General features: G+C 36.5%; 1 protein-coding gene across 1 annotated transcript; it reads left to right on the top strand.

Annotated features, from left to right (window-relative positions):
- The first annotated feature begins 11006 nt into the window (after positions 1 to 11006).
- LOC113332683 (40S ribosomal protein S15a) lies at positions 11007 to 12811 on the top strand. Its single transcript, XM_026579202.1, has 3 exons — positions 11007 to 11282; positions 11397 to 11557; positions 12481 to 12811. The coding sequence occupies exons 1-3, from the start codon at positions 11150 to 11152 to the stop codon at positions 12577 to 12579; spliced, it is 393 nt and encodes a 130-aa protein (XP_026434987.1). The 5' UTR covers positions 11007 to 11149; the 3' UTR covers positions 12580 to 12811.
- Positions 12812 to 13776: the final 965 nt, after the last annotated feature.

Genomic DNA, 13776 nt, shown 5'->3' on the forward strand with positions numbered 1-13776 from the left:
GTGAGGTTCAGGTCCGGGAATTTCTGCTGAGTTTGGTGGTATGCGTACCCGTTCGCATACTGGCGAACCCAAACTTAGTTCAGGTACTTAGGTATGTGTACCCGTATGCATACCTGAGTAAGCTAAGTTCTAAATCGATTTTTTCATGAACTAATACATTTATATAATAAGGAATGAAATCTTTTGAAAACCGTGGCTATAATGTTCATGACTTGATTCGAGTGAATCAAAATCGATTTTGCATCAATTGTGTCTTGTACACTTCTATGAGAATATAAACGATTGAACAACTCTAGAACTAGTTTCATTTGAGTCATTTGAACTAGTTATAATTAAGTGAATGAGGTTGATATGAAAGTGTTCATATGGCTAACTTCGGTTAAATATTGTTGAGCCAACAAAGGTGTACACGTTTAGGTACGGTTACTCATATCTAAACAAAGTCACTTTTCATTTGTATGTAACAAGCTAAGTTCGATCTAACGGTTGAAAGATATTATCTTGAGTCTAATCAGGTTTTCATCTAACGGTGAATATTGAATGCTTTGTTATCAAGGTAGCATTGGTTGCAAACCCTGATTTGAAGATTATATAAAGGAGAACTCTAGCAACCGGGAAACCTAATCTCCACACCTCCTGTGTGATACTAGTTGCGACTAGAGTCGATTCTCCTTTAACCTTAGGTTTTTCCAAAACCCTGTATGTTAACGACTTGAAGACTTCATTGGGATTTTGAATCCAAAGCAACTATTTTCTCTGTAGTTGCGTGTTCTGATCTTGTTGTTTTCTATGGTGTTTGAGAACTATCTTCTCTAAGATTTGCTTGAGATTTAATCTCTGATAGGCAAGATAAAAAGTAGTCACAAACATCTTCGTCTCATCGTTTGTGATTCCACATATCTTGTTTCGCTACCATACGATTAAGATTATTGTGAGGTGATTGATATTTCTAGTCTGTTCTTCGGGAATATAACTCCGGTATATCAATTGGTTCTTGTTCACCTTGATTTATCAAAAGACGGAACAAAACTCATAGGTTTATCTGGGGGATACATATTTATCTATTCAATAGACTTTTCTGTGTGAGACAGATTGGTTTATCAATTCTTCGACTTTGGGTCGTAGCAACTCTTAGTTGTGGGTGAGATCAGCTAAGGGAATCAAGTGCGCACAATCCGGCGTGGTTCTAGAGGCGTAAGGAACGCGACTGTACCTTGATCAGTGTGAGATTGGTTAGGGCTCAACTACATTCCAGTCCGAAGTTAACTTGGAGTAGGCTAGTGTTTGTAGCGGCATAATACAGTGTGGTGTTCAAATCTGGACTAGGTCCCGGGGTTTTTCTGCATTTGTTGTTTCCTCGTTAACAAAACTTCTGGTGTCTGCGTTATTTCTTTTCTGCATTATATTTGTTTATATAATTTAAATATCACAGGTTGTGCGTAAGTTCAATCAATTGTGAATCCAACCTTTGGTTGTTGATTAAATTGATTGACACTTGGATATTGGTTTTTGATACCGTCCAAGTAATTTCTTATTTGAATCGGGCTCGCAAATTCCTATTTGTTTGATTGCGGATTGAATTGAGAAATTGAGATATAACTCTTTGATATACTTTTATTAAGATTGAGTCTGACTGTCTAGTTGATTCTCTTGAAAGTATATTGGAGTTAGTCCATACAAATTGCTAAGCGTAATATTGGGTGTGGTTGTTAGAACCCCGCTTTTTCAATTGGTATCAGAGCAGGCGAACCCGTTCAAGACCTTACTAGTCTGTGTTTGTGGCAATCTGATTTGTATGGATAGTTGTGTATCTCAAACTCGCACGCATAGAAATGAGTCCTAAAAGTTTTAATTATACCAAATGTCTTGGTCTTACCTCCAAGGATAACTCCTTTGTTGATTCATCCTAATCCCGAGGTAGGAAGTTCTTGCTATCAGGTTCTGATAACATTTCCTCTGATGAAATATTTAGATCCACGTCTAAAACTGAAATGGAACACACCAGAAATCAAAAAAATTACAGCTGAGTCTATTGTTTTTCAAGATCCTAAGATAAAATCTCTTGAATAAAAACATGATCATCTTATTGATGAACTTGAGAAGTCTCTTGGTCGAGAACGGGAACTCTATAGCATCATTGAGTCATTCTCTAACAATATCGAAAAATTTGTTCAAGAAACAACTCTACAGCGTGAAAAGATTAGTACTCTTGAGGATATTGTTAAAGAAGATTCAATTAGAGAAAAACGTTTGATCAATACTCATTCATCATATTTGGATAGCCTTCATGTCAAAAAAGAGAAATTTGTTACTTCCCTTCTTCTAGCCCAAAAACAGTGCAAATTCTTGAAAGAGGAAAACTCTGTTTTAATAAGAAAATCTTTTGTGTCTTCCTCTAATTCTCAGACAGAGTTACAATACATGAAGAAAAGTCTCCAAAGGAAGTCCCTGTTAGGAAGTGTTTACACAACTTGCAGTCTTCTAATAGGGCTATGAATTTAATACAAGTTCAGTCCAATGTTTCTCTTCCACGAACCTGTTCTTTCTGTGGGAAAAAGAATCATTATGTTCAACATTGTTTTGCTAGAAAGAAAAATATTTCTGATCTTCAAAATATACTTCTTTTTACTGTCGACGGAGTAAGTTGTCTGACGACCTCTACAATGGATTTCATTCCTACAGAAAGCCAGAACTCTCATAAAAGGGATTTCAATGGTTTCTCTTTTCGGAATCTCTACAGGGATCGTGTTTCTCCTTTTGGTGAAAACTCTTACACCACAAAAATACGCATTCCCAGCGGTTATGAGAATAAATCTGGTAGATCTAAGTCTAGAAAGTGGAGACCTCTCTTCACTAATCCTCTGGAACCAATTTCTAGAGGTCCTAGACTTAATTCTCAGAAAATTCCCTCTAATGGGTTTTCTAAAACTGTTATGTCAAATTCTTTTGGAATTAGTAATAGCCGAAGGAAGACAAGAAATACTAGGTTCAAACTCTCAGATGATATTCACAGTGCATCTCTCAATACTCATGGTGGGATTACATCTCACCTTGTTGCTTAGTTCCCGGAAATTTCGTCCTTGTATCTAACTTGAGAGTTGCAAGGATGATATTTGTGAGATGCTCAAGTCTACTGTTGGTTCCCACCTGTCCTATGTTTGTTTGTGTTCCCCTTACATGAAGGTTGAGACACTTATTGACTCCCTGTAACCGATGTATCTCTTCCGTATGCTCTGATTAAATTGTTTAGTTATTGAGCCATGATGGTAACAGATATTTGAAAACAGAGGGTATTTCTTGTTGGATCTTTTCTGATCCATTAGTCTTCCACACCTAGTCCACGATCGTCTGTGTCCTTCTTGGGAGTTTTAGGGTTTTCACAACAAGGGTGTCCTTCTCTTGTTTATAAACAAACATATTTATTGTTTTGCCTTCCCTAATAATATAAAATAAATAAGTAATTGAGGACTCCTCAAGACCTCAAGAAGTGGTGAATCTTGAGATGGAAGAAGATATTAAAGGATGCGATTCTGTTCAAGAACTTGTCTTTAAAAATATGATTGAAAGGAAAAAGTATAACTCATGGATTGGAGAATCTGTCAAGGATTTAATTATTTTTCAGAATGTCTCGAGGGTCGAATTTGCAAATCTTCAAATGCAAATAAATCAGCTTATTGATGGTCAGACCAAAATCCTTGATAATCAAAAAATCTTGATCAGGAATCAAAAGAAACTCATCGTGGATTTTGTCAAAGCTAGGCATCGTGCCCGCATTGTTGATCGTAAAGTTATTGTTCTAACTCATGAACATGAAGTCTCCACGGTCAAAAGAATCAAGGATATCAGTGATACACTTTATGATGGACCCTTTCAGAGGTATGATGTTATCAAGGAAACTTGATTTTCTTTTTGTTTAGGAAACTTCTTATGAGAATTTATTCTTGTATTTTAAGAAGGATAACTAGGGTTTAGAATAGCAATTACTGTGTACACATAGCTATTTCCAACGAGTTTCATCTTGCAATGTTTTTAGATTTAATTATTTAAATTCTAAATTTTATTTGGAAGATGATTTTGCAGTATTAATCTTTATGGTTTTATATATTGCAACTTCTTATAGGATATGTGTGTTTGCGTCCGTGAACTATGATTGTCCTATATTTGCTCAAAAGTTAAGTCTATCATATGTCTTTATGCAAATATTGGTAAAAGATTGAATGAACTTTTGACAAATAAAAGTTAAGCCTATTATGTCATTATGCAAATATTGATGGAAGATAGGATGAACTTTTGTTTACAAAGATTAAGTCTATTATATGTCTCCATGCAAATAGTGACGAAAAATAGAATGAATCTTTGAATATTCTGCAGTATTGGTTTTCATAATCCACATCTTTGTGTAAATACTGTGCGGCGCCGTAAGTTTTCTTATGTTGAGCATTTCCGATTAAATTAATCATGGGTTCTCTTGTGGTTAATTTAATTGAGTATTTTTGATACAAATTCATGTTTCATGTGATTTGTTACTGTCCAACGAAATCCTTCTTTTCTTGTGAAACTAAGGGCGTTGTTGTTGTTCTTTCGGGAATGACATTATATGGGGGAGAGTTCTTATTTGAACTTGTGCTTAATTTCCATATCTTGATGGGGAGTGCGGCTGTGGAATATTATAAGGGTTATCTTGTATCTTTATAAACTCCTTGATGAATGCATTTAGTTTCGGCTATATGATTACATCTAAACAAAGTTGATATGTGGTTCTCTTTTGGTAATGAAGTATCTCTATGGAAATTTCATTAGGATCCCACTAGTTTCCATACCTTTGCCAATTTATATTGACAAAAAGGGGGAGAATTAATGTATAGTTCACACTACAAATACATATGATTTACGGATCAATATGTAAGGGGGAGTGGTTTTCATGTGAGATGAAGTATTGACTAAGGGAGAGTGATACATATCACCATAGTATTGTTGTCAAAGTTGTGATACAATTGGACTTTGATGTTGTGTAATGGTACTATGACACTGTATAACAATGATTGAGAGCAACTGTTTTCTCATTTTTATAGCTACGGATCTTCAACAACTATGATGTTGAGTTGAACACGTTCAGAATCACTGGAGTACTCGGAAGTGACGAAGACTTAGAGTAATGTTTAAGAACCAAGGAAATCAAGCATTTGGATGAGAATTTACAAAGTTTATTCATTTTGTAATCCATATGTATTGATAGTTTTGTCACCAAAATTGACAAAGGGGGAGATTTTTATAGCACTGCTCGGTCGAACTCGCAAGCGTTGCTATCTCAAGCTTGTTTGTCAAGTTTAGTTTCCGAAACTATAAGTCTTGATTTCTAGTCTACTTACAGAGATGTCTTGGTTTAGGATAGAAAGTGTCGTTGAGCATTAGACTTCACGGTGTTCATCGATTGAAGACGAAGAACTACTAAGGGGAGCTTGTGGAACTTTATCAACAAAAGGTATGTGAAGACTTGAAATAATCTATCACTCAAAAGTTTATCTACTCTATCTCCTATTTGAGACAAAAGTCGTATAGCTATATAGACTTCAATTATGCACATTTGATATCTGAAGCTGAGTTTAACTCGCTTACATATTTCTCTAAATATGTGTTGGTAAGCTTTCTCTTTAACCAAGTTCATCTTATATTCTTGGCGAAAGTCAAAAGATGATCATGTGAAAATCGCCTTGTAACATCTTACATGATTTGTGTGAGACAGTCATTTGATGTAGACTCGGAATGTTTCGTATTGATCATTTAATCACTTGAAAATTGCTTTGACATCTATTGTTGTCTTCCAAGAATGTTTCAATGGTTGAAATGGGAGTTTAGAACAATTGGATATAAGCATAGTATGCGTACTTGCATATATGCAATCCAAGTCCGGGAACCATGGTATGCATACCCATATGCGTACTGGTTGGTTCAGTGAAAGTCCAGGAACCTTGTAAGCATACCGGTACGCGTACTGGCGTGAAGTTTAGGTCCGGGAATTTCTGCCGAGTTTGGTGGTATGCGTACCTGTTCGCATACTGGCGAACCCAAACTTAGTCAGGGTACTTAGGTATGCGTACCCGTATGCATACCTGAGTAAGTTAAGTTCTAAAATCGATTTGTTCATGAACTAATACATTTATATAATAAGGAATGCAATCTTTTGCAAACCACGGCTATAATGTTCATGACTTGATTCGAGTGAATCAAAATCGATTTTGCTTCAATTGTGTCTTGTATACTTCTATGAGAATATAAACAATTCAATAACTCTAGAACTAGTTTCATTTGAGTCATTTGAACTAGTTATGGTTAAGATGAATGAGGTTGATATGAAAGTGATCATATGACTAACTTCGGTTAACTATTGTTGAGCCAACAAAGGTGTACACGTTTAGGTACGGTTACTCATATCTAAATGAAGTCACTTTTCACTTGTGTGTAACAAGATAAGTTCGATCTAACGGTTGACAGATATTAACTTGAGTCTAATCAGGTTTTCATCTAACGGTGAATATTGAGTGCTTTGTTCCCAAGGTAGCATTGATTGCAAATCCTGATTTGAAGACTATATAAAGGAGAACTCTAGCAACTGGGGAACCTAATCCCCACACCTCTTGTGTGATTCTAGTTGCGGCTAGAGTCGATTCTCCTTTAACCTTAGGTTTTTACAAAACCCTGTAGGTTAACGACTTGAAGACTTCATTGGGATTGTGAAGCCAGACCCAACTATTTTCTCTGTAGTTGCGTGTTCTGACCTTGCTGTTTTCTATCGTGAGTGAGTACTATCTTCTCTAAGATATGCTCGAGATTTAATCTCCGATAGGCAAGATAAAAAGTAGTCACAAACATCTCCGTCTCATCGTTTATGATTCCACAATATCTTGTTTCGCTACAATACGATTAAGATTATTGTGAGGTGATTGATATTTCTAGGATGTTCTTCGGGAATATAATCCGGTATATCAATTGGTTCTTGTGCACCTTGATTTATGAAAAGACGGAACAAAACTCATAGGTTTATCTGTAGGAGACAGATTTATCTATTCCATAGACTTTTCTGTGTGAGACAGATTGGTTTATCAAGTCTTCGACTTTGGGCCGTAGAAACTCTTAGTTGTGAGTGAGATCAGCTAAGGGAATCAAGTGCGCAGAATCTGACGTGGTTTTAGCAGCGTAAAGAACGCGATTGTACCTTGATCAGCGTGAGATTGGTTAGGTCTCAACTACATTCCAGACCGAATTTAACTTGGAGTAGGCTAGTTAGTGTATGTAGCGGCTTAATACAATGTGGTGTTCAAATCTGGACTAGGTCCATGGGTTTTTCTGTATTTGCGGTTTCCTCGTTAACAAAACTTCTGGTGTCTGTGTTATTTCTTTTTTCGCATTATATTTATTTATATAATTGAAATATCACAGGTTGTGCATAAGTTCAATCAATTGTGAATCCAGCCTTTGGTTGTTGATTAAATTGATTGACACTTATATATTGGTTTTTTATACCGTCCAAGTTATTTCTTATATTCAACCGGGCTCGCAAATTCCTATTTGTTTGATTGCGGATTGAATTGAGAAATTGAGATGTAACTCTTTGATATACTTTTCTTAAGATTGAGTCTGAATGTCTAGTTGATTCTCTTGAAAGTGTATTGGAGTTAGTCCATACAGATTGCTAAACGAAATATTGGGTGTGGTTGTTAGACCCCCGCTTTTTCACTAAACTTGACAAACAAGCTTGAGATAGTAACGTTTGCGAGTTCGACCGAGCAGTGCTCTAATATAATTCAATCATGCCCCTTTGTTAGAGCTATTTTGTTTGGTTTTTCTCTAGAAGCAGTGAACACAAGAATTAAAGCAGACTCTATAGCAAATTGGATTAAAGAGTGGATCACGGAACCAGACTTCATACAATTTTCGGACAAGATTGCAACCATTTCCTGGTTCATTTGAAGTATAGATGCTCGGTGGTGTTTGACAAAATCAGTCCAAATCCAAATAACCTAATAGAGCTAATCAAGAAATTCTTACAACAATATCCTGAAGAGAAGATCCAAAATAGTAAGATGATACAAAGAAGCAATGATTCCAAGGATAAATGGTCAGATTTATCCTCGAACTGGATAATATTTATTGATGATGCTTATAAGAAAGAAAATTCGTCCATGGGATAATGAGACATGCACATTTCAGCAGAGTCGGATTGGGCTTCCTCAGCTTTCATGCATAATCAAAAGCTTTACTAAAAAGCTTCTATGTGGCTAAGTGAAAATATTGTATCAAGTGTTACTTTAGTAACTGACTGCAAAATGTTGGCAGAGACAATCAACAAGACTTGCAAAGTACCTCCTTGGAGTGCGGAAAATACCATACAGACGCCTCTAACAACTCTGGATAAACTCCCCCAATCTCAGGTGCAGTACATAAATAGGAAACACAATTCTGCAGTATTGCAAAAGAAGCCCGTCTAAAGAATCTGCGGCATATATCAACCAAAATCCAACTAAGAATATCTAAATCAAGTGTTGATTCTAATATCTTTGATAAAAATGTCCTTGTAATGTATTACTCTTTTCATCAAAAAAATAATGAAATGCTCTCCCATATGTCCTGATTTTGGACGTCTATACAACCTCAAAACTTTCTCCCCGCTGCATTCCCAATTAGGGATGGCAATGGGGCGGGGACTTTGAATCCCATACCCTACCCCGTTCAAAAAACAAAAACCCATCCCCTACCCGTTTCCCATAAGAATGGGGCGGGGACGGGTATGGGGAATTCCCGTAGGGATGAGTTTCCTATGGGTTACCATAACATTACAATAAATATTTAAAATTTTGTAAATAATAATGATTTAAAAATAATTATAATGGTTCAAACAATGATACTAACCTACGCAGTGCATTTAAATTTTAAGTTTATAATAACCAACTAAAACTGAAAAATAAAGGAAACAATTGTTCCACAGTTAAGTATTATGGTTCCTTTTACTTCTTAGTTCCTCGTTATTAACCTTCTTCCTCCATGTTAATCATCTCATCATAATCTTCTTCGTTATCTTCCAAAAAGGTTCCTCAATCAGATATAATAGATTATGGTATGGGGCGGGTATGGGATGGGGACCTTGAATCTCATCCCCACCCTATCCCCGCATCACTTCTTTCGGGAATACCCCGTGCCTCGCCCCATTCCCCGTTTATTCGGATAAAACCCTAACCCGTAGGGGTGGATCCACATAGGGATGGGTTTGGGTGGGGCAAATTGCCGTCCCTAGCCCCAATATTGTAGTACGGTTCATTGGAATACAAAAGAACTATAATTTTGGGCATACCAAAATCTTCCAAGGCATACTGAATGAAGACAAAAAAGGTTGTGAAATAGCAAAATCAGATAACCCCTTAACCCAAAATTTTTTTAATGGCAAATCTGCCCTTTACGTATTAGTGTTAATAATCTTGATTAGTGATTAAATATTTTGTTTAGTGATTAAAATAATTTTCAGAATTATAAGAGTTGTTTAGATGAAAAATTTGAGGAGAAAGTGAGAAAATTCTAATTCTTGATTCATTGGAGGATGAGGAGGGTCATCATTCATCTAAAAAACCTAGGAAAATACATATCAACTACAACAATGATCCAGAAATGACTGATTTCTTAGATTATGAGAATGATTTTACACCCACTCAAACTCAAGCTCAAACTCAAACACAAACTCAAGATGATGATTTTTATGAGCCAAATCCTGATGATGAAGACATTGATGAGGAACCCAATGCTTCTAATACACAGGTACACTTATATCCTATACTTAATCTCACTTCTATAGCTCTCAATTATTAAAAGTTAGGTTTTTTGAATCATGGTTCGGCGAAACAGGTTGAGGTTCGGCTCACATCTATGAGACGAATCTACCAATTGATGAACGGTTCGGCTTACTGAATCTGTTTACTGCATGTGCCGAACTGTTTGCTAGACACTAGTTCGTCTTATATGAAAGTTTCATAGTAAGCCGAACAACATCCTGAATAGCTCGGAAAAAAAATAATTACCGGTTCGGCTTATATTTCGAAAATCGTATGAGCCGAACATCAATTTGTTATTTTTTGGGTTAAAATATTGTTATTGGTTCGGCACATATTGAGAATATCGTAATAGCCGAACCTCGTTAATGTGCTAGGTTCGGCACATATTATGATTATCGAATACGCCGAACCCCTATGCTCTATCTGTGACTAGGTTCGGCTTGAAATTTCATGAAATTTCATGCCGAACTGTTCATATACACTTACAAGAAGCTTTTGTGAAGAACAGTTCGGCTAAAAACGCAACTCAATTTTGAGCCGAACCCAACACTGTAACCGTCATTTAATCGATGAAAAACAGCAAATAGGAGATTGGGTTTGTAAAACTTGCTTTCTTATCCTCATTTCCGGAGTTGGAGATGCAGTTGGTTCAATTTCTGGTTCAATTGGTGGTTGATTTTCAGTTTCTACACCTTCATCTTCAATTGGTCCTTCTTCTTCAATTGATGGATTAGAAGACGATTTGGTTTGCCTAGTCCCTGCTTTTCTTTGTACGAGTCATTATGTGGTTGAGTTTAATCGACGATCAAATTTTTACGAATCGACAATTAATCACGATGATAAATTTTTTTTTCGCAGGAGGGGGAAGAGTTCGGGTAGAGGAGGAGGAGGAAGAAGAGATGATAAGGGAAACTGATTTTGATTTTTTAAAAAACTGATTTTAGATTTTTGTATTAAGGGTATATAGGTAATTGAACTACCCATAGAGTACCCCTTATAAGGTCACCCAAGAAGGGACTATTGTTTTGTATGCCTAAAAAGATTTTGGTATGCCCAAAATCAGGGTTCATACAAAACCAGGAGTTAGGTACTGGTTGGGCCAGTCAGGCTGTAGTGTGAAAAGTCCATCGAGATAAATATCGGGCCGCCCGACTTCTTTTCCTCGTCCTTAAATAAAGTTAGGGTTTCTCAGATTAGGGTTTCTCTTTTCTTTCTACTTCTACTATTTGTCTCGCATTTGTGATTTACAAGTCTTGCAGCAACTACCTACTACTAAGAGCGCATAGCCGATAAAAGTTCCATCACATCTACTTCTCCTTGAGCGACTAAAGATGGTGAGAATCAGTGTGTTAAATGATGCTTTAAAGAGTATGTACAATGCCGAGAAGCGAGGAAAGAGGCAAGTCATGATTAGACCTTCTTCTAAGGTCATCATCAAGTTCCTCATGGTTATGCAGAAACACGGTTCGTTCTGCTCTTTCTCTGTTTTGCTTTTCTTTGTCTTGTTGATTGAATGCTTTATCTTTTGATCAGTTTGAAATAAAATTTGAAAATCCTTTTCCGTGTTATTGGTTACAGGTTATATTGGAGAATTTGAGTACGTTGATGATCATAGATCTGGCAAGATTGTGGTTGAATTGAATGGGCGTTTGAACAAATGTGGGGTTATTAGTCCTCGTTTTGATGTTGGTGTTAAGGAAATTGAGCCTTGGACTGCTAGGTTGCTTCCTTCTAGACAGGTCAGTTTAAGAAAAGTTCAATTATCCCATGTTATTGCTGCATATTCTTTATTGCGTTTTCGGTTTCTACTATCCGGGAGGGTCCTGTGGTTTAGGTTATATTTCAACCTAATCTGACCACAAAGTTCTAAGTTGTCACAGTAATGTACTTTTGAGTCGGATTGGCTGATGTTTACTAACTCAGCTAGTTTTTTCTGGCGTGGTTGGTCTTTTAGAGCTCCTAACCATATGTATAGAGTTTCGAGTAGCAAAATTTATTGAATTCCATGGTCAAGGAATCTCTGCTTCGGTTCTGCATAGTTCTTGGAAGGGATTATAAATGTAGAGTTATAGCTGATCATATGATGTTTCAAGGAATAAACTATAATGTGATTCTGATGTTGACTTGAAATTGGAGAAAAATCCCTCCCCAGACTGTGTTTGCATTTTTAATTGCGCACGGCTCTCTTTATGTATACATCTAAGACTCAGTTCCTGAGACAAGGAGTATTAGTGTATTACTAATTAAAAGTGAATCAACTACAACTATGCACAAAAACATTTTTTTTCGTCTTTTTGGGATCAGTTCAGACTGTAATTCTATGCACTTGGGCATATTACAGATTCATTGTCGCTGATACTATTTGGACCTGTCCAGTTGGAGTCTAAATTTTGGCTGGTTTTAGAAGTTCAGCCATCTTTTGTTGGTCTTGTAGGAGTTTTAGAGTTCCTATTCACATGCCGAACTCTCTTCGTCAAATATCTATTGTTTTGACCCCCATTTTTTTAAATCTTGAAGTTGCATATGTGTTCATCCATATGTATGGTATATCTTAGCATCCGCATAGTTTTCTGTAGTAGATATTGAAATCTAGCTGACAATATGATGTTATAAGGAAAATCAATGTGATTGAGATTTTGACTTTGGTTGTAACTTTATGCAGTTTGGATATATTGTGCTAACAACATCTGCTGGAATTATGGACCATGAGGAGGCCAGGAGAAAGAATGTTGGTGGTAAAGTGCTCGGTTTCTTTTATTGAAATGCCTGTTCAAGTGCCTTGGTAGATCGAGTTTTGTTCGCAGAAAATTGAATATTGTCAGTTCTGTTTGAGGATGAGGGGATCCACAAGGAAAAACAAAAAACATCATTTTAATGTTGCCTAGTTTTGAATTAGTATTTTTGAAGTTGTTGAAATATTCTGTTGTTATACACCAGTGTGCTACTCAGTAAAATTTTATCAATTCGATACTTTGTTCTTATTGTTTGCTATCTTTGGTCGGAGTCTTGTCACATTTCTCACGTCTTGCATGAGATTCAGGGAAGGAGTTCTCTGTAACTCTGACATGCATTTTGAGGTATACTTGGATAGAAGCCGCCTCAGTTGCGGAAAATCTCCTAAATTCGCAGAAGGAAGCTGCTGTATGAACAAGGAACCTCCATAGAATTACAGTTCCATTTCATTCTGATGATGTGCATTACTTTATCAGTTAATGATATCACGGGAGAGGTGGTTGAACATTAATTCGTAGAGACAGTAGTAGGTGTATTGTAGGTAAATTAACTGTAGGTTTAGTTTGGCAGTCTATTTCAGCAAACAACACCTGCTGCTAAATGGACCATCAGCAATTCATAATCAGTATGTTTATTATGACTGTTGTTGTCTGGCAGTGCATTTCTAAAAATGTCCGGGACTTCTTTTCCTTTGGCTCTATGTCTTATCTTTACTTTAGTACTTTGTGGGAAGAAGTGTAGCTTTACCCAAAATCTGTTTTCTTTGCACGAGTGGGACTGTTTTTCCATATAGCTCCTATTCCTATACCGTGTTATGTTGTCCTTCTCCCGTAGTTCCAGTGTCCAAACCCTATCCTGCTTGCTGGTTCTCCACTATGTGCAGAATTTCAGATGCAAGTTGTGGTTGTGGACGTCGTGGACATTCCTCTAGCAAAAACAGCAGCCGTAGAAGTCAGGTTTGGTTTGAAGGTGTTAGCCAAGATGAGGCTTTCAGTTCAAGTCAATTCTTGAATCTTGACTTCACAGGCAACTCTAGAAACCTTCTTTCTTTCTTTCACCTTATTTGAAACTTCAAAGGGTTTGATATATCAGGCAAACCTAACTTGACCTGATCTGTTCTGGTCAAGCCAAAACAAGGGATTGATTAATTTCTGTATCCCTCCTTATCCTCTCAATAAGATCTGTAAACATAATTAAAAAAATCCTGAAAAATTATTGATGCAGA

Source organism: Papaver somniferum, unplaced genomic scaffold (genome assembly GCF_003573695.1).
Source record: "Papaver somniferum cultivar HN1 unplaced genomic scaffold, ASM357369v1 unplaced-scaffold_132, whole genome shotgun sequence".
In the NCBI taxonomy this organism is placed as follows: Eukaryota; Viridiplantae; Streptophyta; class Magnoliopsida; order Ranunculales; family Papaveraceae; genus Papaver; species Papaver somniferum.

What these genes read in the sequence shown, in the direction of transcription:
- LOC113332683 (XM_026579202.1), top strand. Translation starts at nt 11,150, where the DNA reads ATGGTGAGAATCAGTGTGTTAAATGATGCTTTAAAGAGTATGTACAAT. An exon ending in CATGGTTATGCAGAAACACG is followed by an intron (nt 11,283 to 11,396) that starts GTTCGTTCTGCT and finishes TATTGGTTACAG; the next exon opens with GTTATATTGGAGAATTTGAG. An exon ending in GGTTGCTTCCTTCTAGACAG is followed by an intron (nt 11,558 to 12,480) that starts GTCAGTTTAAGA and finishes AACTTTATGCAG; the next exon opens with TTTGGATATATTGTGCTAAC.